This window comes from Erpetoichthys calabaricus, chromosome 14 (assembly GCF_900747795.2).
Source record: "Erpetoichthys calabaricus chromosome 14, fErpCal1.3, whole genome shotgun sequence".
Taxonomy (NCBI): Eukaryota; Metazoa; Chordata; class Cladistia; order Polypteriformes; family Polypteridae; genus Erpetoichthys; species Erpetoichthys calabaricus.
Genome location: NC_041407.2, coordinates 64,889,174 through 64,916,592, shown reverse-complemented (window position 1 = coordinate 64,916,592; position 27,419 = coordinate 64,889,174). Strand labels below are relative to the sequence as shown.

Below are 27,419 nucleotides of genomic sequence, written 5' to 3'. Positions count from 1 at the left end.
GTAGTATAGAGAAGGCCAGAAGGAGTTGCATTGCGTCTTTGTGGACCTGGAGAAAGCATATGACAGGGTGCCTCAAGGGGAGTTGTGGTATTGTATGAGGAAGTTGGGAGTGGCTTAGAAGTATGTAAGAGTTGTACAGGATATGTAGGAGGGAAGTGTAACAGTGGTGAGGTCTGCGGTAGGAATAACGGATGCATTCAAGGTGGAATTACATCAGGGATCGGCTCTGAGCCCTTTCTTATTTGCAATGGTGATGGACAGGTTGACAGGCGACATTAGACAGGAGTCTAATGAGCCCATGGACTATGATGTTTGCTGATGACATTGTGATCTGTAGCAATAGTAGGGAGCAGGTTGAGGAGACCCTGGAAAGGTAGAGATATGCTCTGGAGAGGAGAGGAATGAAGGTCAGTAGGAACAAGACAGAATACATGTGTGTAACTGAGAGAGAGGTCAGTGGAATGGTGAGGAGGCAAGGAGTAGAGTTGGTGAAGGTGGATGAGTTTAAATACTTGGGATCAACAGTACAGAGTAATGGAGATTGAGGAAAAGAGGTGAAAAAGAGAGTGCATGCAGGGTGGAATGGGTGGAAAAGAGTGTCAGGAGTAATCTGTGACAGACAGGTATCAGCCAGAATGAAAGGGATGGTCTACAGGATGGCAGTGAGACCAGCTATGTTATATGGGTCAGAGACGGTGGCACTGACCAGAAAGCAGGAGACAGAGCTGAAAGTGGCAGAGTTAAAAATGCTAAGATTTGCACTGGGTGTGACGAGGATGGATAGGATTAGAAATGAGTACAGTAGAGGGTCAGCTCAAGTTGGACAGTTGGGAGACAAAGTCAGAGAGACGAGATTACGTTGGTTTGGACATGTGCAGAGGAAAGACGCTGGGTATATTGGGAGAAGGATGCTAAGGATAGAGCTGCCAGGGAAAAGGAAAAGAGGAAGGCCTAAGAGAAGGTTTATGGATGTGGTGAGAGAAGACATGCATTTGATGGGTGTAACAGAACAAGATGAAGAGGACAGGAAGATATGGAAGAAGATGATCCGCTGTGGCAGCCCCTAACGAGAGCAGCCGAAAGAAGAAGAAGAAGATTCTAAGATAGGAATTTGTCCTTCCCCAGAGTAAGACATGAGAGGTTGTTATGAAGCACTCTATACCCGCTCCCAGCGAGGAGCAGGAGTGTGCATTTCTGAACAAATGACATAATGATTATACAGCACCTGATCCACAAAATGGTACTCATTAAGGTGTTTTTTAGTTGTCTTGGAAATCAAGATGACATGTTGTTTTTTTGTTATACTATTGCTAAGGCACCATCACAAAGATAATAAATAATAGTCATAGTGTGAAAACTTTGCAATACCTGTCATGTTTGGGAAATGAATCATAGATCTTCTCTTCTGAGGGCATCCCTTATCTACAATAAACTTACTTTCAGGGTTTAGTCCATTTTAATGAAGCAACCAAGAGTCATACATTGAACCAGGCCACTTCACAACAACATCAAAAATAATTTGGTTTAAATTCATTCAACCTGTGTGTTTATACTGTGGTATCACTTGTGATGCATATATGCAAACTCATTTACACTTGGGGCGATTATCTCTAATGTCAGTCATCCCAACAACTCCAGGAATGAAGCTTGCTTTAATATTACACCATGTGGACAGGTGGGAAAATGTATAAACTTGTGGAATACCTCACATGTTGTAAAGGCATTGTGACACCCTGTGTAGTGGCAAGGTTGGAACTAGACCACACAGTTGACATCTTGTAGTGCAGGACCGACCGGGATCAGATTTGTGTGAAGTCAAACATGGAGACGCAGACACAAAAAGGTGGCTTTTCCAAAACAAGGGTGGGTTTTATTTACAGGTGCATCAAAAAAACACAAAAATAATATCCCAGTCAAAACTAATGAGCAATACAGTATATACAGTGAAGTTTCCAGGCCCAAAAATGAAAAATAAAGACAAAAATATATATAAACAAATTGTAGTCTTCCTAAAACAAGAAAATGCGCTCAGGAAGAAGCTACACAAAACAAAGATCAAAGAATACACCAAAATTACGTACAAGAAAAAAAGTATATACAAGAAAAGTGCACCACAAACCCTATATATATATATATATATATATATATATATATATATATATATATATATATATATATTATATATCCATCCATCCATCCATTGTCTCCCGCTTATCCGAGGTCGGGTCGCGGGGGCAGCAGCTTGAGTAGAGATGCCCAGACTTCCCTCTCCCCAGCCACTTCTTCTAGCTCTTCCGGGAGAATCCCGAGGCGTTCCCAGGCCAGTCGAGAGACATAGTCCCTCCAACGTGTCCTGGGTCTTCCCCGGGGCCTCCTCCCGGTTAGACGTGCCCGGAACACCTCACCAGGGAGGCGTCCAGGAGGCATCCTGATCAGATGCCCGAGCCACCTCATCTGACTCCTCTCGATGCGGAGGAACAGCGGCTTTACTCTGAGCCCCTCCCGGATGACTGAGCTTCTCACCCTATCTTTAAGGGAAAGCCCAGACACCCTGCGGAGGAAACTCATTTCAGCCGCTTGTATTCGCGATCTCGTTCTTTCGGTCACTACCCATAGCTCATGACCATAGGTGAGGGTAGGAACATAGATCGACTGGTAAATTGAGAGCTTCGCCTTGCGGCTCAGCTCCTTTTTCACCACGACAGACTGATGCAGCACCCGCATTACTGCGGATGCCGCACTGATCCGCCTGTCGATCTCACGCTCCATTCTTCCCTCACTCATGAACAAGACCCCGAGATACTTGAACTCCTCCACTTGGGGCAGGATCTCGCTACCAACCCTGAGAGGGCACTCCACCCTTTTCCGGCTGAGGACCATGGTCTCGGATTTGGAGGTGCTGATTCTCATCCCAGCCGCTTCACACTCGGCTGCGAACCGATCCAGAGAGAGCTGAAGATCACGGCCTGATGAAGCAAACAGGACAACATCATCTGCAAAGAGCAGTGACCCAATCCTGAGCCCACCAAACCGGACCCCCTCAACGCCCTGGCTGCGCCTAGAAATTCTGTCCATAAAAGTTACGAACAGAATCGGTGACAAAGGGCAGCCCTGGCGGAGTCCAACTCTCACTGGAAACGGGTTCGACTTATTGCCGGCAATGCGGACCAGGCTCTGGCACCGATCGTACAGGGACCGAACAGCCCTTATCAGGGGGGCCGGTACCCCATACTCTCGGAGTACCCCCCACATGATTCCCCGAGGGACACGGTCGAATGCCTTTTCCAAGTCCTTTCCCAGTTCCTGCTGCTGAAAAACATCCCCACAGCATGATGCTGCCACCACCATGCTTCACTGTAGGGATGGTGCCAGGTTTCCTCCAAACGTGACGCCTGGCATTCACACCAAAGAGTTCAATCTTTGTCTCATCAGACCAGAGAATTTTCTCTGTCATGGTTTGAGAGTCCTTCAGGTGCCTTTTGGCAAACTCCAGGCGGGCTGCCATGTGCCTTTTACTAAGGAGTGGCTTCCGTCTGGCCACTCTACCATACAGGCCTGATTGGTGGATTGCTGTAGAGATGGTTGTCCTTCTGGAAGGTTCTTCTCTCTCCACAGAGGACCTCTGGAGCTCCGACAGAGTGACCATCGGGTTCTTGGTCACCTCCCTGACTAAGGCCCTTCTCCCCTGATCGCTCAGTTTAGATGGCCGGCCAGCTCTAGGAAGAGTCCTGGTGGTTTCGAACTTCTTCCACTTACGGATGATGGAGGCCACTATGCTCATTGGGACCTTCAAAGCAGTAGAAATTTTTCTGTAACCTTCCCCAGATATGTGCCTCGAGACAATCCTGTCTCGGAGGTCTACAGACAATTCCTTTGACTTCATGCTTGGTTTGTGCTCTGACATGAACTGTCAACTGTGGGACCTTATATAGACAGGTGTGTGCCTTTCCAAATCATGTCCAACCAACTGAATTTACCACAGGTGGACTCCAATTAAGCTGCCGAAACATCTCAAGTATGATCAGGGGAAACAGGATGCACCTGAGCTCAATTTTGAGCTTCACAGCAAAGGCTGTGAATACTTATGTACATGTGTTTTCTCAAGTAAACGTTTTTCACGTTGTCATTATGGGTTGTTGTTTGTAGAATTCTGAGGAAAAAAATGAATTTAATCCATTTTGGAATAAGGCTGTAACATAACAAAATGTGGAAAAAGTGATGCGCTGTGAATACTTTCCGGATGCACTGTGTGTATGTATGTATATATATATATATATATATATATATATATATATATATATATATATAATATATGTATGTATGTATATATATTCTCCACCAAAATAAAACTGCACTAGTAGATATCTATAATATATTCAAGAAAATATTTACAAAATAAGGCACAAGCCGATGTTTCCAGAACAGAACAGCTATACTAACCACACCATCGATTTTAAAGACAGCCCTTTTGAGGCAGGAAGTGCCTGTTATAGTCGGGGAACAAATCTTTAGCCAGTTCCGCGACACGCTGCTCCTTTTCACCAATCGCGAAAGACGCAGGTGCTACCTACTCAGGTGCTCCGCTTAATCGCTGCAAGGCATTTAATACATAGAGGTAGTGACCAAGCGTGCACGTGAGCGAGCACGAGCGCGAACTGGAGGGCATCCTTACATGCACTACAAAAACGAGTTTCTTTTTTCTTGGGAATTCCACGCTCACACTAATGCATGCATGCACATTCTTAACTAAAACACTTCACACCTTTTTCTTTGCCAATTTATGTGTACTACTGCACACAATTCAGGTTTTTTTGTGGTAATTATTGTCCATAGGATTGGTTGTAAACTACAACATGAACAAGGACCCTACTTGCAGGCACACTTGGGGTCATCTATATTGTGATTGCTACTGAAATCAATCAGTACGATTGTGAAATCACAATGAGTGTGGAATGCCTCTATCGACTTCTGTGAAGTGAGTATGTCTTCTTACAGTACAAGACAGTGTTTCTGTAGAAAGACTGTTCAGTAACAGAAATTTTGGGCTCTGCTCACACCAATGAGAATCGCCTTTCAGATTTTCTTTTTGGAAGACTATTTACTGTATATGAGATACAGTATAACAAACACTTAACATATTTCAAAGAATAAATATAAACACGCAGGTTTTGGGAAACTTCAGCTAGTTTTTTTGCTTTGTTTTTACTTTTGTTGACTATCTAAAAGTTAATTAGATTGCAAAAAGTAGAAACTTATTAATTTTCAAAAGTTCATAATTACATAATATTACAACAGTGTCAATTTTAAATTAGTTATGTTTAATATATCAAACGGGACAACTTTGCGTACCAGAGTTCACCTGTGTTCATTTAAGACCAATACCTAAAAATATATTTTATTTATGTATTGCTTTGTTGTTATTATATTGAAAAAAGATATAATTACTATTGTGTGTTTGTCTGTGATTATATATTCAGATGTGTTTACAAACCTGCTATTATTTTGAAGGATGTGCTTGCTGCAAATTTTTGAAAGCTTTTGAAAGCTTCATACTTATCTCTCTATTATAATAAAAACAATCCTGGGACTAGTTGAGACTTTTTAGCCTGGGACAAGACATGACTTTTTCAGATAGATGCGTTCACATCCTGAGAGACGAGACTTTGTGCCAAGAGATTTAGCCATGCCCAGGGCAGGAAATAAAAGACAAAGAGTAGATGACAAAGTAGAATGTCGTAAAGAATTCAAAAAGATGGTGTGATACAAATGCAGAGCAGGTCAGAGATAATGAAAGTACTAAAATTCGAAAGTCTAAAAAAATTATAGTAAAGATCGCATTAGCGCAAACAAACAAAATTATTACTCGGTGAAATAAAGGAACAGTGAAAAGAGATCAAATATATTGTTTGGATTTAAACTTTAAGTTGGTGACTTGTAGATTGTCTAATTTGTGTTGCCATCAGGGAAAAGTAGTATTTCTTCCCAATGAAAAGGTGTATCCATGAGAATTAAAGGATTTGTTGTTTGGTGAAAATGAAATCCACATATATGCAAGCGGCAGAGACACGAAGTGGCTGGCACGTAGCGCAGACTTAGTTGGCGAGCGAACGAACTAGCGAAGCCCCCTAGTTTGTGAATAAATAAAAGTAATATAATATGAAATATAACTCACTACTACTACTAACATTTTCTGGAATATTTTTATTACTGTTTTTAAGTAATATAATATTTAATATATTACTTTTTAAAAGTAACTTATCCAACACTAGTTGTGATATACTCAGATCATCACTAATGCAAAGCTACATTTTGCCCATAACCAAAAAAAGTAACGTTACCAACAGTTTCATATTGGCTGACAGCCCAAGGCTTCTTCACATAGCTGGAGCGATCATGTGACACACAAGATTCATTACAAATATTATTACATCTCTGTCAAATCAATATTTTTTACGAGTTCAGTGTTGTTTAATGTTGTCCAGTGTTTCCAAAACATTCTGCCTTTCCTGGAATGTGCATGTCGATCTGTGCCTGAATGCCATCTTCTGGCAGCACCAAGTGAGTTAGAACAGCTCATGACATCCCCTTAATCCTAGTCAAGTTAGGAGTAGTTTTCTAAATAGGACAAACTGATAAGTAGGGCCACATTTGTGTCACTCTGAGCTCTTTGAGCCAATTGGACAGTTCTGTTCTGAGACACATGTTAAATATGGTAACCTGCATAGTTTTTCTTCAGTACTCACAACCAACTGGAGTTTTTTTCTTCTCCTCTCTAGCCATCTGATCATAGTATACAGTATATTATTAAACTGGATACTGCCATTTGATATTATAAACAATGCATACATAAATCATCAGATTATTCCATTTACATTTTTTTTGTTCTTTTTTATATTTGTAATTGTACTGTTTATTTTAATATTTGTAGATCACCCTAAACTACTCTCATATTTGGAGCTATTCAGAATAAACAAATGCTGTTTTAATTCAGTGGAGATACTGGTAAATTTGCCAACTCAGATTCTTTGATATATTGATGGCCTTTTTATAGGACGTCTGATGTCTTACCATTCTTCATGCCCCAGTTGATCCAAAGACATTTTCAGATCATATTACTTACCTGTTCCAGTTTATATCATTTTCTCCTTCAGACAAAGTAAAAACTGAAATTTCACTCACCTTTAGGTCATTAAACTCAGTCAGCATGTTAATCATTGCTTCTTTGAACATGGTACTTTGGCATTCTTCCAGTTTTTCTTTAAACATTTTCTTAATTTTTTTCATTGAATTATGGCTTTCTTCTTTACCAGCATCTTAAAAAAAGATTAGGTGAGTACATTTTAATTTATAAGAATGAAAGCAGAATATACATAATTGCTATACTCCATTCCCTTAACTGCTCTTCCTGCACAGAATCATGAACACTGTGAAGCCTATTACAAGCAGGAACCAGTACAGGCCAAGATACCAGTCCATCGCAGGGTTAACCGAGGCACAATTTCACTCACTTTAACAGAGCATGGCACCATATATTTGAGCTTGAACCACAGTGGCCATCCCTTTGTGTCCATCACTGCTTGGAATAAATGGGTTCAGCAAATGAATAGATAGATGTTCATGTAAACTCTCACAACTTTCCAGCAACTAACACTTGTAACAATCTAGTAAGGCTGTAATGTTTTAAATAAACACTTTATAAAAAAAATAATAATAATTATTTGCTTTTAAGCCATTTAATAATAATTTCTTTGTTGTTTGTCACTTTTGATTAAGATTTTAATGTTAGACTCAGTGAAATTAATTTTCCTAATTTTCATTGCTCTTTATAATGAATACCTTATAATGAATAATGTATTTTTAAAATGTGACCTTTTAGGGTGCCCTAAGGTTGTGGTTTTAGATTAATCCCACATACATGCAGTGCCTACAGTATATACCTCATGGGTAAAAGTATGATGACATCCCTTTAAATTACTGAGTATTTCAGCCTCACCCATTATTAACAGGTGCATAATATCGAGCACATAGCCATGTAATCTCTATTGACAATCATCAGCAGTAGAATGGGTCACTCTAAAGAGCTTTAAATGTTACACTGTAATAGGATGCCATCTTTGCCAAAAATCTTTATTTGAAATTTCAGCTCTGCTAGTAAGTGCTGTCATCATGAAGTGCAAGTGTTTATGATCAACAACAGCTTACCCACAGAGTGATAGACCATGCTGAAGTGCGTACCACATAAAATCACCTATCCTCTCTGGCATCACTCACAATAGAGTTCCAAGCCACCTCTAGGAAGCAACATCAGCACAAAAACTGTGTTGGGAGCTTTGGTAAGATGACTTATCATGGCCGAGCAGGACTGGTATAAATCTTGCTATCATTGGTCTATCTGGTAGTCTGATAGACAAATCTGGGTTTGACGGATGCCAGGAGAGCACTACCTTCTATACTGCAGAGTTCCTACTGTAAAGTTTGGTGGAGCAGGGAAAATTATTTGGGCCTCTGCTTCAGGGTTTCTGCTAGGCCCCTTGGTTCCAGTGGTGGATACTGTTAATGCTACAGCATGAAAAGACATTTGAAATGCTTGTGCACTTCCAACTTTGTGGCAGCAGTTTGTAGAAGGCCCTTTTCTACTCCAGCATGACTGTGCCCTGTGCACAAAACCAGGTCCCAACTGACCTGAATCCTCTTGAACACCTTTGGGTTGAATTAGAACACTGACTGTGACGTTTTCTCATCTGACATCAGTACCTAACATTACAAATGCTCTTTTGGCTAAATGGACGCAAATTCTCACAGACAAAGTCAAAACTCCTGTGGAAAGCATTCCCAGAGTGTGAAAATTGTTATAGTCACAACGTGTGGGGGGCAAACTCCAAATTCAAACCCATGGTTTTGGAATGGGATGTCCAACAAACCCATATAGGTGTAATGTTCAAGTGTCCACATCCTTTTGGCCATATAGTGTACTTTATTATATTTATAGTCCCCTGCCCAGCCATCCAAACAAATGTTTCAGTGAATGCTTTTAAATCTGCATAGATCTTGTCTTGTAATATGATTTACACTTACTATTCATGTACTATGACTGGTATGTGAGCGCACTGGTTAACGCTACAGCCTCACACGTCAAGCACACTAGATTCAAATACTGATGCTATCAGCATCTGTGTTAAGGTTACATCTTTTCCTAAGTCTGCACCGACTTTGCTCTTTATATTCTGGTTTTCTGCCTATGCTCCTAAAATGTGTATGTGAGGTTATCTTAAAAGCCTCCTGAGAAAGATTCCTGGTTACAGCCAATGATTCAAAGCCAGCCTCTGATTCTCTTGATCTTGAATTGCAGGTTGTAGTGGATGGATAGATGCTAAATATTCTTTGCTTTACTTTGAGTTAATGTTCTAAAATTAAAAGTTGCTAAATAAAAAAGCAAACTTTTAAAAAGTTCCCATCAGGTTGGGAATGCAAGATTTATACCGCATAATACAACTTGATTAATTTGTTTCAGAACTGTGCAGCAAATACAGTTTACTCCAAGGCCTATTATATTTTATGTCTTGCGAGTTTAGCCGCATTGTCCACCATTTTTGTTTCTTTTTTCCATTCTGTGGTGGTACATAAAACACGCTACTTCAGACAGATGAGCCTCTTTTCTGTGTGTCAGGTCCAAAATACCCACACTGGTTATGGCTCATAGCTGCATTAGATGCATTGTACTTCTGGGTGAGTGATCAATAGTTGTCAGCTATCATGCTCAAAATCCCATTCTTATGACTTAAGACAAAATCAAAGGTCTTGCAAAATGGCCGGACTGAGTTGCTATGGGATGTCAAAGTACATGACTGACCTTAGACTCGCTTAGATTATAAATTGTGAAGTAAAAGACTGGACACACAACGAAGGTTTGGAGCAGCCACTCGTGTACTTTCCCTGGCTGTTAAAGGGCTTAAGTTACAGTGGTTGTGCAAAAGAGACAGATCCAGTACAACCCACTGCCCCCTGGCCTGGCGTGGAATTGGCATTTTCTGGCCCCTTTGATTGACTCCTAAACGCGTGTGTGTGACACAGCCTCCCCCTCAGCCCAGATCCATCGGGTCAGGCGTACCTGGCCAAGAGGTTGGGAAACCTCGAAAGGGCATTGCATTAGCTTGCAGATTAAGCCGCTGGTAACGGACCGAAAACTTGTACTGCTGGAGGTCTAAGAACCACCTCGTGACCATGGGGTTTGACTCCTTGTGCAAGGCCATCCACTGTAGTGGCGCATGGTCCATCACCAGGGTGAACTCACAGCCCAGAAGGTAGTAACTCAGCAGGGTGATCACCCAATTAACCGGTAGTGTTTCCCACTCCTCCGCCGCATACCTGGTTTTGTGATCCAACAGTTTCCGGCTGAGGTACCTGGAGGAGTGTTCAATTCTATCAACACTTTGGCTCAGCCCGGCACCAAGACCTGTGTCTGAAGCGTCCGTCTGGAGGGCAAAAGGTAAAGAAAAGTCTGGAGTTTTCAATACTGGAGCTGAGATGAGGGCCTGCTTCAAGTCACCAAATGCAGCTTCCGATTTAGCATCCCTTACCACATGTTTCGGGCACCTCTTCTTTGTGAGGTTCATCAAGGGCGCCCCTCTCTCGGAAGAACAGAGCACAAACCGGCAATAGTAGCCCGCTAGTCCCAGAAAGGCTTGAAATTGACACTTGATTTTCAGACAGGGCCATTTCAATATGTCCATCAACTTTTGAACACTGTTGTCGTACAGTACCCTGGCCCATTAGGTAGCCTAAATATTTGGCCTCTGTTAACCCAAAGAAGCATTTCTTCAGATTAATTTGTAAATCAGCTTAATTTAGTGCCAGCAGTACTGCTTGTACATGCTGTAGATGTTCCCTCATGTGCTGGAATAGATGATAACGTCATCCAGGTAGGGAGCACTGTATGAGTTATGGGGACACAGCACTTTGTCCACCAGATGCTGGAAGGGCCTAAGCTGCTTGCGCCTTTTCCATGTGAACTTTGAGGACGGGTCGTATTTTATCGAATCTATCACGTAACTGCGATATATTCCAATATGTTTGTCGAGGGGAGAGCCTCTTCCTCCCAACCTTCCTTTAGAATGTCCAGTGTGCCCTGGGGTTGTCGTTCGCATAATGATTCAAATGGTAAGAACCCAAATGGAACTTGATACACTCCAGCGTCTTTTTGGACCCCAAACGGGGTCACAGACTTGTCACTGGTAAATTTGTGGGACTAGTAACAATGAGAGCATCTCCCCTTTGTGCTAAGTCACCCGATATAGAAGGTCACTATTTAAGACAAAGTGAGGACCCTGCACTATAGGATGCAGAACGACTGCATTTTTCACGAATTTAAGGGAATCATTGTTCTATTGTTCCCTTTTGAAAGAAGCCGGAGTTTGTTTAAACTGAAATTGCAACTGGGATAGAGGGATGGAGGCAACCTTAAACTGGGGCATGGTTTCCTTCCGGCTTGCCGTGGCATGTCCGTTTGATGTATCTGCACTCGACTGTCCAGGAGTTTCCATGTCATTATTAGAAGTTGTCCATCTCTCCTCTGGCTGTAAACACGGCATGGAGTCAACCGAGGATGCCGTCTCTGTGTACTTCACTAGGTTCAACGGTTGTTTAGGGGTAGTGAGTGCTGAGCCGCTTTTACTATTTGACCAGTCTCTCCTGAGTACTACTGGGAATGGAGGGTCTTTCAATACAGCTACCGCCAGTCTTTATACCACCCCATTATAGCTAACAAAGCACGAGGCGGACTTATACTGGCGGATGTCCCTGTGTACATAGGTTATACTGGTCTTAAGTTTAAGCCATTGTCGTGGCAACACGAATGGTGAGCAACAATTGAAATGTTACTGCCAGAATCGAATATGGCTGGTGTTTTAACTCCATTTACTAGCACCTCCCCTGTATACGGACAAGCTAGAAGGTTAGCGAGAGCCAATACCTCCCCCTCTCTGTGCCTCTACAGACCCCTTGCTCCCCGCAGGAGGATGGCTGCTGCGTGCCAGAAGGTTGCTTCATAGCGTGGCAGCGAGGCACTGAGGTAGGGACACAAAAACGTCTGGGTTGACAGGGTTCCCTTTATGATTCTCTCGGGTGGGTCTCTGTCCATATTGTCTGTATGACCTCGACTAACAAGGCCATATTCTTAATCGGCCGACCCCAGGCCAGCTGGGCGAGGTCGGTTGGAAGGGCTCTGAGCAGTAGGGCACATGCTACCTGCTGGACTGTTTTCGGGTGTTATTGGTTTCTGGCCTTAACCAGCACTTGACTTTAATCCACGATTTTATGGCCTGGGAAAGCTGTCGGCAGCTGGGGATTAAACTCCAGTGCATCACTCTCCTTGCCTGCCAGCTTGGGGCAGTCTCACGTTTTCCAAGGGTCTTTCCCTTTGTGGGGGCTTGTTGAGCGGCCCATTTACCTGGGAGCCCATAATCAGTCCCCTGTGTGTTCCCTTCTGAGCCCAGCCCTAGTCCATGGCCCTTTGTCCACATGCCCAGGGTTCCTTAACAGACTTTTGGGCTGAAACGCACCTCCGGTAATCTCCCACCTGTCTCTTCAGAGGTCAGATGTTTGGTTGGTGTGTCCATTCTTGGGTTCATCTCCTGCTTCTTTACAGAGGCCATCCTGCCAACTCCGCCAGTGTGAAATAAAAGACTGAACACACAATGAAGGTTTGGGGGAGCTGCCTGTGTACTTTCCTTGGTTGCAAAAGGGCTTAAGTTACAGTGGCTGTGCATATGTTCAAGTCCGAAATAGAACTGTCTTAGTAGGGATGATGGTGAGTTTATAAGGTGACTTAAGGGAAGTGATGTCCTCGGAGCTGGGACAGGAAGAGACATCCTCGGGGCCAGGACAGGCAGAATTTCGCGTGTCTGGTCTTTCAAAAGAAAAGAGAGAGATCCATTGCAATGTGCCGCACCACAGCCTGGTGTGGAATTTGTGTTTTCTGGCCACTTTGATTGACTCCCAAACACGTGCGTTTCACAAAGTCTACAACTGAAAATTGCTGGAAAAGTTGTGTAATGTCACATTCCACTCTGAGAGAATGAAGTGATTCATTTGTAACCTCTAAAATGTAACATGCAAGATTTGAAGATATTTCCTTTTAAAATTTCTTCTTTACCAGCAACTGCAGTATAGTTTTCAGTTTGCATTTGAAAATAGCTGTTGTGATGTAGGTATTCAATTTTGTAAATCACAAAGTATAAAAAAAGAATGATGCTGTGCAAGATCCTCAAAAGGCTTACAGATGTATTTAAAACATACTGAAACAAAGACATTTTGAACAATTCAGTCCATACTCGAACCTGAGTTCTGACTAAAAGATTTTAGTTATCTTTACACGCAATGCCCATATTAACTTCCTTAAAGAAACTCAATTTGTACACAGCTTATGAAGCTGTAATATACAGAAAGCATTATTTTATACAATTTGGCGTTACTTCAGAGATAACTCAAATTATTACCTTTATAAACTGGTTCCATTATCTCCTGAATGGACTGCATGATACTGTTGTATATAATTATTTTTCTGTGGAGAATTTTTTTTTCCAGTAACACCAATATTCTTCTTAACTATAAGCAGAACACAAGGAAATCAATTCATAACATCATAAACAATTCATTATAACTAATATTTGGATTATTACCCAACATTCTATTAGTATTGTTTATTAGAGCCACCACTATAATTCTTAGTGTGATAATTTAATGAAAGTCTCTGAGGGACAATGCATACAACTGAGAAAAATAAGCAGTTTTTATTTTTAAGAACAACCACATACACACAGGTGATATTTAGATATACTGTGTCACACACGTGCACATGGGAGGCAGCTAAAGGGCTTGAGTGACGGCAGTTCTGAGAGATGCCGGGAGGTGGCAGAGTGCACTGACTCTTTTTCTTTCTTGCCTGCAGACCATTCCCGGGAGATTCCACCTGACTCTCGTGACATTTCCGGGACCGAGCCAATGGAAGGAGTCCTTACTGGCTCCGGCTCCACTGACGTCACGTCCGGGTCCGAACCAATGGAGAACGAACACATGCCTGATCCTTATGACCTCACTTCCTGTCTCCCCCTTTAAAACCCTGCCCTTTGTCCTTATTCCTCAGTCTTGTTTGGACTCGATTATTTGCACACCAGTGTTATTTATTTCCAGCAAAACGACTTTTGCAGCCAGGATGCCAAAATATACGGGTGGCTGCCCCAACCCTTTATCTGTGTATGTCTCGTGTTTATGACAACTGTTATTCAGACCTGATTTTTTTCACATATACTGTATAAAGATGGACATGAGAGTCTTCCCTTCTGTTCACTATAGGTGAGTAGAGAAGTTCAGCTGTTGTCTGCCTTTCTTTATTAGTTTATCATATTTATCATCTGAATGTCTGATGTGCACACAGGGTCAAATATGTTTTCTTACCGCTGCCTTACCTCATTAGTAATTGAATCCTGATATGATGATTTATGTTCTGGCAGCTTATTATATTTTTTGTTAAGTTGGGGCAGAATTCTTATATGATTGTTCTGCTCTGGACTGGAACATCCATAGAGTGGTCACTGGTACACTCCAGCCATCTGGAGTTTTTTTGTTTTTTCTGTCCTCCCTGGCCATTGGACCTTATTCTTATTCTATGTTAATTAGTGTTGTCTTATTTTAATTCTTACTTTGTCTTTTTTTCTCTTTTCTTCATCATGTAAAGCACTTTGAGCTGCATTATTTGTATGAAAATGTGCTATATAAATAAATGTTGTTGTTGCTGCTGGTGAACAGAAAAATTTTCATGGGCAAATGAGCTGTGGAGGGGAGAGAGACATTCATCCAGGCTGATATTAGATGACATCTGTGATTTTATTATAACTATGCTTTATTTTGTATTATGGGCGCATGGTAAAAATAGGTTTTAGCAACAGCAAACAAGCAAGGTGAAGATACCTGGACCTTCTACTAGTATTTACAGTAGTTTCAGTAGGTCTACTACAGTATCTCTGTGTCTACTGGAGAGAAGACAAGTCGCATTCTTGGGAGCAGTATAATTTAATTGTGTAGCTGTATGGTATGTTTGTTATGAAATTAATACATGAGAAATTCTGTTCTGCCAAGAGATGAAAAATTTGAAAATGTACCAGAAGATTAATCAGAAGTCAGTAAATGAACTTTATGAAAACCAGGAAATCAAGCCTAAGAAACATCCAAACCTGAAACGTAGACAGCAGTCAAAATCGAGAAACAGTTGTAAGTTCGTATTCAATTAATTCAAAATCTGAAACACTTCTAATAGTGGAATAAATGATCAAACTCAGGTAATGAATGTAGTGAATAATGAGCTTAAACTGATTCTGTGATGTCACTGAACTCAAACTCTGGCTCACATTACCTAGCACCCTGAAGTCTCTTACTTGCACAAAATAGAAACAAAGACGGCAATAATTCATTTATATCATGCCATAACATAAATACATAACAAAAATAACTGAATAACTGAAGTCTTTACATTCAGAAACATGGAATAAAGTTGAAGAAACATATGAGAGAAATGTGCCGAAGAAAGGAAATTTATGTATAAGCACAAATTCACAACATATTCTTAGAACAATAACTGTGCTGTGAGTGATTTTGCAAAATGCACAATTTAGTAATTAGTGAAATAGTGGTGTACTACTTGTGACCAGTGCATCGAAACTAAGAATTCCTTCTATCTGTACCCAGGGGGAAAAATGTAGAGCAATGTCAGTTGACAGTATGTTCAAACTTTTATAAAGAGGGTCATTTAGCATTGCATGCTTAGTGCATAACTTAACTAATGAAGTAGCATGAAGGTTTAGAGACCACCTGGTGTTGTGTATCAAGGGTTCTTAGGTTTACTTCTGGAGAGCTGAGTTATTTGGTCCTATACAATTGCTTAAATAGAAGTCAATCCATGCTGACAGTGGAATGTATTTAATTTTATATCTTAGTGTTTTCATCCTGTTGTGTCAAGTTGTTCTTATCTTGCATATTTTTGCACCACACTGATATTATTCAAAATGATTTGTCGCCTGGAGCAGATTACTAACACTGACTCCTTTACTTTTTTTTTGTTGTTCCATCTCCTTCCTAATATTTTATTAAAACAAAAAATTCATAATGAACACACACAGGTGTCAATGGGACCAAGTTAGATCGTGAACTGATCCTTTGTTATTTGTATCTCTTTAGTAATTTGCAGCTAGTTAAGAAAGCAATTAAAACAGTAAATGCTTAAAACAAAAAGAAGCAAATTAGGGGGTATAAATCTTAACAACTGGGTTAACTAAAATGATGCTTGAGCCATAATTTCTCCAGAAGCAATAATTTGCTTCTAATAATGAAATTGAGCTGGAACAAAAAACCTGTACCCACTGCAGGCCCCAACCTAATGCACTCCTGTTATATGTGAAAAAAAAACTATACAAAAGAAGTATAACAGATATAGAGGGGTGAAATTAGCAGCCTGGATATGAATGATGTATCAGAATGGAGACAGAATGAATGATGAGTGATTATTGAAAATGACAGAAGTAGCAGTGTGGCACAAATGCTATGAACTTGGACATATTTCAGCAATGTAGAATAACATTTTATTACACTTGGTGAGCTTATTGCACCACACATGACATATTTAATATGCTGCGATTCCAGTACAGGTAGAGCTTAGCCCACCCACCAAGGTTTGTTTTATTTTATGTGTTGATTTTCAACTTAAAACCAGTCATGAATGAAGTCACCCAAACAGTGTGATTAAGATCTGTGACATTTCCTATTCTACGCTTAAATTAAACTGGGTGGACTTTAGGGGGTGGTGGGTTATCATTTGCATGACTGAAAGAGATAAAATGACATTAAAAACTTTCAGGATGCAGTATGTACAACAGACCAAGACTGGAACATTGAGAGTTAACCATGCTTAGAAGAACAGAATGTTTTAAATAAATGCATGTGCAAAAAGAACTGTCTTCAGTAAAGAAGCGATATTGATTTAGGCTTAAGCTGTTCATAGTATATCCTTTTGTGAAAATATATTCCTGTAAAAAAACTACTGCTAAACTAACATATTTATGGAAAAAAATTAATGTTAAAATGAAATCTGTTGAATGAATAATGTATAGAGAGACCTGGAAAAATCAGGAAAAATAAATAATAAGCGATCACTATCAAGACAAAATTAAATAGTTGTGAGCATAGCATTAAGCACATTTCAGTTTTGTGTGGCTGTAAATGTTAAATATCCATCCATCCATTTTCCAACCCGCTGAATCCGAACACAGGGTCACGGGGGTCTGCTGGAGCCAATCCCAGCCAACACAGGGCACAAGGCAGGGAACCAATCCTGGGCAGGGTGCCAACCCACCGCAGAAATGTTAAATATTTTTAAAATATTTAATTCTTAATCTTACTAGTACAACAAATAAAGTCATACATACTTCTGTTTTAATGAATATCAGCTGGTAAGACTCAGCAGTTTTCTTTGATTGGAATGCTTCTTGGAAGTTTGATTGAAGCAAGTTCAGGTTTCCTTTTATAGTTCTTTTGGTACAGACATTGAACCTACAAATATAAATTGTGTATATTGATCAATTTCAAATTTAAAAATCATCACCATAAAGCATTAGCACTTAGGATTTCAAAATTGTGTGTGCAGTAACGTGAGATGAGTTAGGCTAAGAATGATGCATATGTTCTTTGCAATTGGGTGAAACCCTTTATAATTTTTTCTCAAAAGAACAGACAGCAGCAAACTATTGGTCATCCTTTAGGTTTTTTGCAGGAGAGATCTGAAGTTCAATGAAGGCTGAGCATGTATAAAAATGAAAATCTTCCATGAACAAGTAGTCTGAGAAATTAAGTAGCTTTTTGTGAATATAGCTTGTGGTGGACAGCTGGGCCTCTTGCCCAGCCAGAATGCCTAGAGGATTAAAAGACCGGGAGAGAGACAATACTTCCCCTGGGACACGAGAGGACAGACCCCCTGGTTTGTATCGTGGCCACCGCCAGGAGGCACCTGGACAATTGTGTAGCCCAGGATGGTAATACTTCCACCACACTGGAGAGTGCAGCTGGAGTACATCCGGGTACCCATGCAGCACTTCCGTCATACTCAGGAGTATTGCCAAAGTTAATAGGCCAGTACCTGGACCACATCTGGGTGCATTATATAAGGAGGCCGCCTCACTCTGTTCAGGGGCCAGGGTAGGAAGGTAGAGGACAGAGCTTGCGGGAGAGGAGTGAAGGCAGTGAAAGAATAGAGAACAAAAAGGACTGAGTTATTGTGGCTGATTGGTGCATTGTGTGTGGTGCTGTATAAAAAGGGAAAGAAAATAAAGCCATGTGTGGTTTTGGGACTGGTGTGTCTCGGTGTCTGTCTGTGTCCGGGTTGATCTTCCCCAAGCTCAATATTTACATTTTTAAAAAAATATTATGTCATAGTCATTTATTGCACCACTAACGGGTCAGGCAAGGTATTAGTTGATGAAAATCATAAATAGTGATTTATGTCTTTGTTAATCATTTTTGTAGCATAGTGGTTTTAGACTTTGGACTTCAAACCATCAGGTTGTGGGTTCAAATCCCACTACTGGCGCCATGTGACCTTACAAGTCATCTTACCTGCCTGTGCTCAATTTGGAAAAGTAAAAGAAATGTAACCAATCGTATCTCAGATGTTTTAAGTCATCTTGCCTAAAGGCTTTTGACAAATAATAAAAATAATATTGTGCAGCACTATGACCCAAAAACCAAAATTAATTAAACTAAACTGAATATTTAATCCATAGATAGATAGATAGATAGATAGATAGATAGATGGATAGATAGATAGATAGATAGATAGATAGATAGATAGATAGATAGATAGATAGATAGATAGATAGATAGATAGATAGATAGATAGATAGATAGATAGAAGGATTAATATTTCCTACTAAATAACAAAGTACATAATGGAGTAGACAATTGAGAATAAACTTACCGGAAAGTGTTTTTGATGGTGTCATGCACGGCTGCATACATGGGAGAAGCCAGTTTATAGTTGAGATCAATGCAATGTCCTGTGGATGAAAGAAAGCTTCCAGAATTTTTGCACAAAGCCTTAATTGTCTGACGATAGCCACTGAAGTTCATATTTTCCTGCCAAGACAATGTAGGCATTTTCATTTGTTTAGAGAATGTTATGCACAACAGTATACATTTTGAATAAATGATTTCTAGTGATTTTGTCCAGTTAAGAAGATCCAACTCCCCATAGAGACACGACTAACAAGAAAGCGTTATTGTCTATTTTACTGAGGAAACATCCCTCCATATTCTTGGCAAAACCCTACCAATACTCCCTTCTTCTTCAAACACATTTACCTTCTATGTTTTGACCACCCTGCCCATATACCAGAATAAATAAGCTTTCTAGGCAGACCCCTCTCCCTATTGTGAGTTTATCCAAAATAGAAGTCTAACTGCTGCTCCTGGTGGTCCAAGCCCACACAGCATCTGTTAATGTTCTTGTACCATTAAAAGGTTGAGAATAGTAGTGAGAAATTAATTCATTAAAAAGAATCATGGAAACTTGGATATGCTGTATAGCCTTATGTGTGACCAAAACTGTTGGGACCCAGAGAGCCTCCTTCCTTACCCTGACATCTCATGAACTGCTTTAATGGAGGGAGGTAGACTGAGCCTGATTTCCTGTACATTAACCTAAGATCCCTTGATCCTCTGTATAAGTTCAGTGCAACAGTCCCTAAAGTTGCTTCTCCGTTCTTCTTGAATCTCTTCCAAACTTTGTGAGGCTTCCAAAGACAGATCTATGAATGGCATTCCCTAACTATCTCATGTAGTCAAATAATAAGTCAGATAAACACAACATAAACTGATTTAAGTTGTTATTACACAATGTGCTGTCCTTTTCTCAAATTTAGAGACACAAACTGCTAAAATTTAACAATAGATATACTTACAGGTTGTAAAAGTGAGTTAAGATTATATAGACAGCTCTTTTCAGCACTATACACACCACTTCTCAGTTCTGTCTCTAGGGTTTCTAGAATGTTACCAAAGAAACGATCCAAGGCAGTGATTTCATTTTTAAGTTTTATGGTCAGTTGTCTGTAGAGAAATGTATTCTTATAATCCTGAAAATAAAATAGTAAATTCAGTAAAATCACAAATAAAAATTTGCAATCAGATTAAACTTCTGAAATATTTTAAATGGAAGTTTGTTTTCAAACCCCATTCCAAGTCATTGGAAGTAGGATCTCTTTTGGCATTGACGAGGATTCGAACCGGCAACCTCTAGGATACCAGCGCAGATCCTTAGCCTCAGAGCCACCACTTCATCCTAAACATGTGTATGTATGTAAATGAGAATTGTCCTGCATAACTGCAGTGCACTCTATATACAGGTGCTGGTCATAAAATTAGAATATCATGACAAAGTTGATTTATTTCAGTAATTCCATTCAAAAAGTGAAACTTGTATATTAGATTCATTCATTACACACAGACTGATGTATTTCAAATGTTTATTTCTTTTAATTTTGATGATTATAACTGACAACTAATGAAAGTCCCAAATTCAGTATCTCGGAAAATTAGAATATCAATTAAGACCAATGCAAAAAAAGGATTTTTAGAAATGTTGGCTAACTGAAAGGTATGAACATGAAAAGTATGAGCATGTACAGCACTCAATATTTAGTTGGGGCTCCTTTGGCCTGGATTACTGCAGCAATGCCGTGTGGCATGGAGTCGATCAGTCTGTGGCACTGCTCAGGTGTTACGAGAGCCCATGTTGCTCTGATAGTGGCCTTCAGCTCTTCTGAATTGTTGGGTCTGGCGTATTGCATCTTCCTCTTCACAATACCCTATGGGGTTAAGGTCAGGCGAGTTTGCTGGCCAATCAAGAACAGGGATACCATGGTCCTTAAACCAGGTACTGGTAGCTTTGGCACTGTGTGCAGGTGCCAGGTCCTGTTGGAAAATGAAATCTGCATCTCCATAAAGTTCGTCAGCAGCAGGAAGCATGAAGTGCTCTAAAACTTCCTGGTAGACAGCTGCGTTGACCTTGGACCTCAGAAAACACAATGGACCAACACCAGCAGATGACATGGCACCCCAAACCATCACTGACTATGGAAACTTTACACTGGACCTCACGCAACGTTGATTCTTTGCCTCTCCTCTCTTCCTCCAGACTCTGGGACCTTGATTTCCAAAGGAAATGCAAAATTTACTTTCATCAGAGAACATAACTTTGGACCACTCAGCAGCAGTCCAGTCCTTTTTGTCTTTAGCCCAGGCGAGACGCTTCTGACACTGTCTCTTGTTCAAGAGTGGCTTGACACAAGGAATGCGACAGCTGAAACCCATGTCTTGCATATGTCTGTGCGTGGTGGTTCTTGAAGCACTGACTCCAGCTGCAGTCCATTCTTTGTGAATCTCCCCCACATTTTTGAATGGGTTTTGTTTCACAATCCCCTCCAGGGTGCGGTTATCCCTATTGCTTGTACACTTTTTTCTACCACATCTTGTCCTTCCCTTCGCCTCTCTATTAATGTGCTTGGACACAGAGCTCTGTGAACAGCCAGCCTCTTTAGCAATGACCTTTTGTGTCTTGCCCTCCTTGTGCAAGGTGTCAATGGTCATCTTTTGGACAACTGTCAAGTCAGCAGTCTTCCCCATGATTGTGTAGCCTTCAGAACTAGACTGAGAGACCATTTAAAGGCTTTTGCAGGTGTTTTGAGTTAATTAGCTGATTAGAGTGTGGCACCAGGTGTCTTCAATATTGAACCTTTTCACAATATTCTAATTTTCCGAGATACTGAATTTGGGACTTTCATTAGTTGTCAGTTATAATCATCAACATTAAAAGAAATAAACATTTGAAATACATCAGTCTGTGTGTAATGAATGAATCTAATATACACTTTTTGAATGGAATTACTGAAATAAATCAACTTTGTCATGATATTCTAATTTTATGACCAGCACCTGTATATATTTATTGACTGACTTGATAGATAAAAAACAAGAAAAAAAATGATTTAAATAAAGGGCCTATACCTTTGACCCAGAAAGATCATGGAGGATGGATGGGTAATCCAGCCAGAATCAAGAATGACTTCTTGCCTAGCCGGGAGGCCATAATGGAAAAATTGCAGGAGTGTAGGCATAACCCGGCTGGAATACCTTGTAATCTTTGTTCTGGCTGGGATTAAGGAATAATGAATGAACTGGGTGAACATGGATATTGGGAGCAGTTCATACTTCCACAAGGAAGGTTTCAGTGCTCCTCTAGGATGATCCCAACCTGCAGGGTTGCGTAGGAATTAGTCTGTAGAAGTGCAGCTCTAGGGAGGTCCTTGGGTGCCATTAGAGGGCGCTGCCAGGGCAGGACAATGCTGGTTTCCACATGACCTGGAAGTGCTCCTGACATGTAGTACAGTGACACTAGAAGCATTCCCAGGTCTAACTTGAAAAGGAGTGCACCGCTTCACATCAGAGAGTCAGAGTGGGGTGGCAGTAGGTGAAACTCACTAGGAGGAGCGGAAAGAGAGGAAGACATTTATAAAGTGACATTATGGTATTTGTGGCTGTGTTTTCTGGAAAAGGTGATTGTCAAAAATAAAAATCTATTATTTTAAAAATAGAGTTGTTTTGGGTGATATTTTGTTTGGGACTCCGTGGCACCCCCTTGTGGTTACAATGAAAATATTGTAGTTAATTTATGTGCAGACCTAATGCCATGACATGTTATGGCTTAAAAAACCTTTTTCATGTGCAGATATGTCTGCTTATCCTTGATGTTTTGTTAGTTGATAAGTTGAAGGTCACTCATGTCATTTCCCTTTTTAAGCACAGAATGAAGTATAAAAACTATAGCATAAGTGCTCTATCATGCTGATGCTCTCACAAGATTGAGTTTTTCAGTCAGGAGTTAAAATTGATGACAATGCTACCACTTAGTCTTGTTATTATTACTCCTTTCTTTTTTTATCCTGCACACACAGGCTACATAGAGGCCACCGATTTACCAAGATAAAACAGAAGAAAGTAATTCATGTGCTCTGTCTAACTGGGAATCCAGATAATTTTCCTCAAGAAAAATAAAATTGTGTACCTTATCTCCAACATATTCTTTAGGGACATTAAGTAAGGATATCATTCCAAACACCTCAGAAACATAATTGTATACTGCTTTCTTTGTTTGGCTGATATAGATCTCCCTCAAATATGCCTTTAATAATGGGAGTTCTGTTAAATACAAGAGAGAAGAAAGTCATGAATGTTAACATTATCAATAATACATAGCAATTATTTAGCAAGTTTCATGTACTGACTTACTGGACTGTACTTACTGTGCTGGCCAGAAAACTACAACGTTGCTGGTTCAATTCCAGCCTCTGACTTACTGTGTGACAATTGGAATGTATACTGACCTTAATAAATCACCTTGGACAAATGCATCAGCCCAATATAATAATAATAATAATAATAATAATAATAATAATAATTATTATTAATGTGAGAATGGTGACAAAGTGGTTATAACATTGCTGCCACACAGCCTGTGGTCGCTCAGTTCATTCCCAGTGCATCAACTAAGTGGGAAGAGTTTGTATTTTTTTTATCCAGGATTTATTATGATAATGAGATAGACTGGGCATAATTTAGTATTAACTGAGATTAAATGCATATTTTTACACTTACAATTATAAGATGGAAATCTTACCATTTTCTTGTAGCTTGATATTCCAGTACTCCTTAGAACTCACTGTAAATACCTTCAGGGTGTTCTTAACACCATGCTCGTCAGAACCCATTAGAAATGTCTGAAAAAACAATATTTTGTAAACATTACATGAGGTAATATTAGGCATCTATTTGTGGGTTTAACACTTTGTGTAGCTGCTGGTTGGTAAGGCAGGTGAATCAAATATGTGCCAAAAGAAATCTCTCAGTCCAAAAGTTTGTTTTAAAAAGTTTAGTGAAAATTCAAAGTAAACAGTCCACACAAGAATAAAGAAAAAAGTTGTTTCACACATAGAATAATATGTAAAAAATGGGAAAAAAATTCTCTCTTCTAAACTTTGCTTTATTGTAAAACTTCAGTTGTTTCTATACTTAAAGATGCTTTACTTTGCCTTCAGTACGCTCTAAACGTATAGCGCTGCACATTCGATAGAACACATTACATTTCATACTGTTGGGCATGTTAAGGCACGCTTTAAAACCATGTGCCCTCGATGCCTTACTTACAGTAAGGCAGGTCACTAACTAAAACTAATCTGTAGTCAGAGGGACAAGAAACAGTTAGAATATACCAATTCAATTCAGCTTGTGGGGGTTATCCCAACCTACCTGGAAAGGGGTCTCTCTTTGAACTGCCTTTTCCAAGGTTTCTTCCATTTTTTCCCTACAAGGGTTTTTTTTGGGAGTTTTTCCTTGTCTTCTTAGAGAGTTAAGGCGGGGGTGGGGGGGCTGTCAAAAGGCAGGGCCTGTTAAAGCCCATTGCAGCACTTCTTGTGTGAGTTTGGGCTTTACAGAAATAAATTGTATTTTATAAATGCCATCAACACAAAGAGGAAGTGGCAAGTTCTTTGTACCACGTGAATGTCACTGACAGAATAAAACTGAATAATATAATAACAAGAGCTAACTTTTACAAGTAGCCAAGAAGTTAAGTACCCAGATCTTTGTAGACGTGGAACACACATGAAATTCATGTGTTCTAAATAACGATATACTGTATTATTAACCCTTTACAACTCCAGGCACCTCACAAGCAGATAAAGAGCCTTTACCTAGGAACTGAGTTGAGTTGAGTTCCCCTGGGATGGGTGTTTGGGGGATGTGATAGCAGGCTGCTTGCTGCTTGTGCTGACTGACACATTTACAAAACGCTGTTGGAGAGTTGCGAAGGAATTTAAGGTGGCCTGGGATTACAAGTTTTTTCGTTGGCTTCAGGGATTCTAGTGTTAATGTTCCTTTGTAGCGGTGCTACTGGGGAGTGAAAACTTAAACGCCGAGCAGTCCCTGCAGTGGCTGTGATTGGTTGTCTGTCGAGGGTGCAGGGGCTGCTGGGGACAAGGAGTCCAGCGAGAGATTTAAAAGGAGGCCAGTTCTACACAGAAAAGAGAAAAAAAGTTTTTTGTTGTTTCGTGTCTTCGACTTGCCTGTCTGTGTGCCTTCCCATTTACTATCTGTGGATTCTTGATTGTCCTGGATCATCTCCTGTTTTGGGTGTATGTCTGGTGTCTTCCTGCTGCATGAGGACTGTTTGAGGATTTGTTGTCATCCTGCAAAGAAAGGAGCGCTCCTGATCCCATTCACACGTCTCATTATCTCATCAGGAAATACCGGTAGGACTAAGCTTTACTTTCACATACAGCGTGCTGACCTCTGGACTATCTACCTTCATTTCATTACATCAGTTCCCATTTTCATGGACTTCCGTGTGTGGTTTTCCTTAGTTGTTTGTTATTGTTGAATTCGTGTTTATTGTATATTGCCATAAAGGAAACTGGGGTGGGATCATTTTAGTTTGTGTAGTTATATTTAATTTATTCTTGTTCAATAAAGTCTTCAATTTCTGTTTTATTACTGGTTACTTTTTTGTCTCTGTGAGGGAGTGTGTGAGTCGGGCCAAGGCTGGGTGCGTTCCTGGGATCCCCACCGAAAAAACAAACAAATCACTGTCATAGGTAGTGAAAATCCGTTACAACTTCACTTAAAATATTGAACAAATGATTTGTCAATTCAAAAATGACATTAAATGCCTTACTTTTAAACTACATAAACATGCTAAATGCTTAAAAAGTAAAAGGATACTCACTGCTTCTCCTGAACTTCCATCACTATGAACGAAATGAAACATTAGTTTAGTTAAACTCAAAATAACTGAAAGTAATAATTTAACATTAAAATCCTAAATCACCTTGGGATGCCAATCTCATCAGTGCCGATGATGGTTATGTTTTGACACCTTTCTCCACAAGCAATTCTGGCTAATTTTCTTTTCAGGATTTTTAATTCATTGATGTCATATTCAACTCTTTTAACATCCGCAACAATCCAAATACAAGAACACCTGGTAATATACTATTTGAAGAATAAAAATAAGTGTTCATTATTTTTTTTACAGTTTCAGTATTTTTGATTTGCAGACAAAAGTATTTTACACTTTAAAGATATGAATCTAAGCAGGATGCGTACCTCCTTCCACATTGCATTTCTCTCTTTATTAGAATCTCCATTTTCTGGAAGATCAACCAATACTAATTTATTTGGTAGGCCACAGATTTTTGGAACATACATTTTAACAATTTTCACCAGAGGCCAGTAAGAACAAAGGTTCTCTTCATCTAAATTTCTCCGTATGTAGGACTTTATCTCATTAGACAGCTGTGAAGCCTGCATTAAGTTAATAAACACAATTAAACACATTTTAGACTTATTTATTTCAATTAAATATAACCTTCTAAATACTATACCTCAGAAATAACATAACATTCTTAAATCATAGTTACTAAATTCAGGGTCATGAGAGGCCTTAGCCAATCAAGACAGCATTGAGTACAAGGCAAGAACCAGTCCTGGACTGGAGGCCTCTCCATTTAAGTGCCCCCTTACACACACACACACACCTTGTGAACCAATTTTAAATCACCAATTAACTTTACCTGCACAACTCTGTGATTTAGAAGGAAATCCCTCACAGAGAATAATTGCATGACGTGCAAACTGCCTATGGACCATGACAGGGTGTGATGTTCAAATGGACACTGGATCAGTGAAAAACCAGTAGTTCATTGTTCAAAAATGTCATGATAAACAAATCGAGGATGGCACTTTAAACTTTTGTAACCTTTTTTGCAAAAGAAACCGGTTTAAAATATATTGATAAAGTAGAGAATATCAAAAGGCAAAGTGCATTTATTTTTGTGTGTCTGTCTTTGACTCAAGTATTTTCCCAATTAAGATTTTAGTGCATCTGCAAGTTAACATACCCTGAACTTTTGTACTCTTCTGGCTTTTCCTGATTCTCATTTTCAGTTTATAAACTTTTGAAACAAAATGTTTGTGTGTGAAAAACTAATTATAGCCTCTCTTTGTTTCCTATACCTGGCATTTATGTAATATTTTCAGCAAGTACTTGACCTCTGTGATACAAAAGATAACACTGGTTTGTTTCCCACAGAACATATACTTATTCAAATGTGATTTTTTTTCTGTAACATTCATGAGTTTTACCTGCACAGGAGAACACTCCAAACAGATTATTGTTGCTAATTTGCCATATATCTAAGAATGGCATGAACAAAGTGTTTTTAATTTTAATGATCTGTTCTTAACATCCACATATATCATTGACTCAGACT

At 39.8% G+C, this 27,419-nt stretch overlaps 2 protein-coding genes across 2 annotated transcripts in view; both read right to left on the bottom strand.

The window, feature by feature from the left end:
- The window catches only part of LOC114642148 (nuclear GTPase SLIP-GC-like), a 525,435-nt gene that overhangs the window by 314,844 nt on the left and 183,172 nt on the right, over positions 1–27,419 (bottom strand). The window lies entirely within an intron of this gene.
- LOC114664510 (nuclear GTPase SLIP-GC-like) overlaps positions 1–27,419 on the bottom strand; it is a 57,672-nt gene that overhangs the window by 3,916 nt on the left and 26,337 nt on the right. Inside the window, exons 7-16 of the mRNA XM_051918821.1 lie at positions 26,254–26,451; positions 25,976–26,139; positions 25,874–25,895; positions 23,771–23,870; positions 23,159–23,292; positions 19,998–20,171; positions 19,016–19,173; positions 17,472–17,595; positions 13,494–13,602; positions 7,180–7,313 (exon numbers count right to left, since the gene is read on the bottom strand). Of these exons, the coding sequence (XP_051774781.1) occupies positions 7,180–7,313; positions 13,494–13,602; positions 17,472–17,595; positions 19,016–19,173; positions 19,998–20,171; positions 23,159–23,292; positions 23,771–23,870; positions 25,874–25,895; positions 25,976–26,139; positions 26,254–26,451 (1,317 nt within the window). The remainder of the gene's footprint in view (positions 1–7,179; positions 7,314–13,493; positions 13,603–17,471; positions 17,596–19,015; positions 19,174–19,997; positions 20,172–23,158; positions 23,293–23,770; positions 23,871–25,873; positions 25,896–25,975; positions 26,140–26,253; positions 26,452–27,419) is intronic.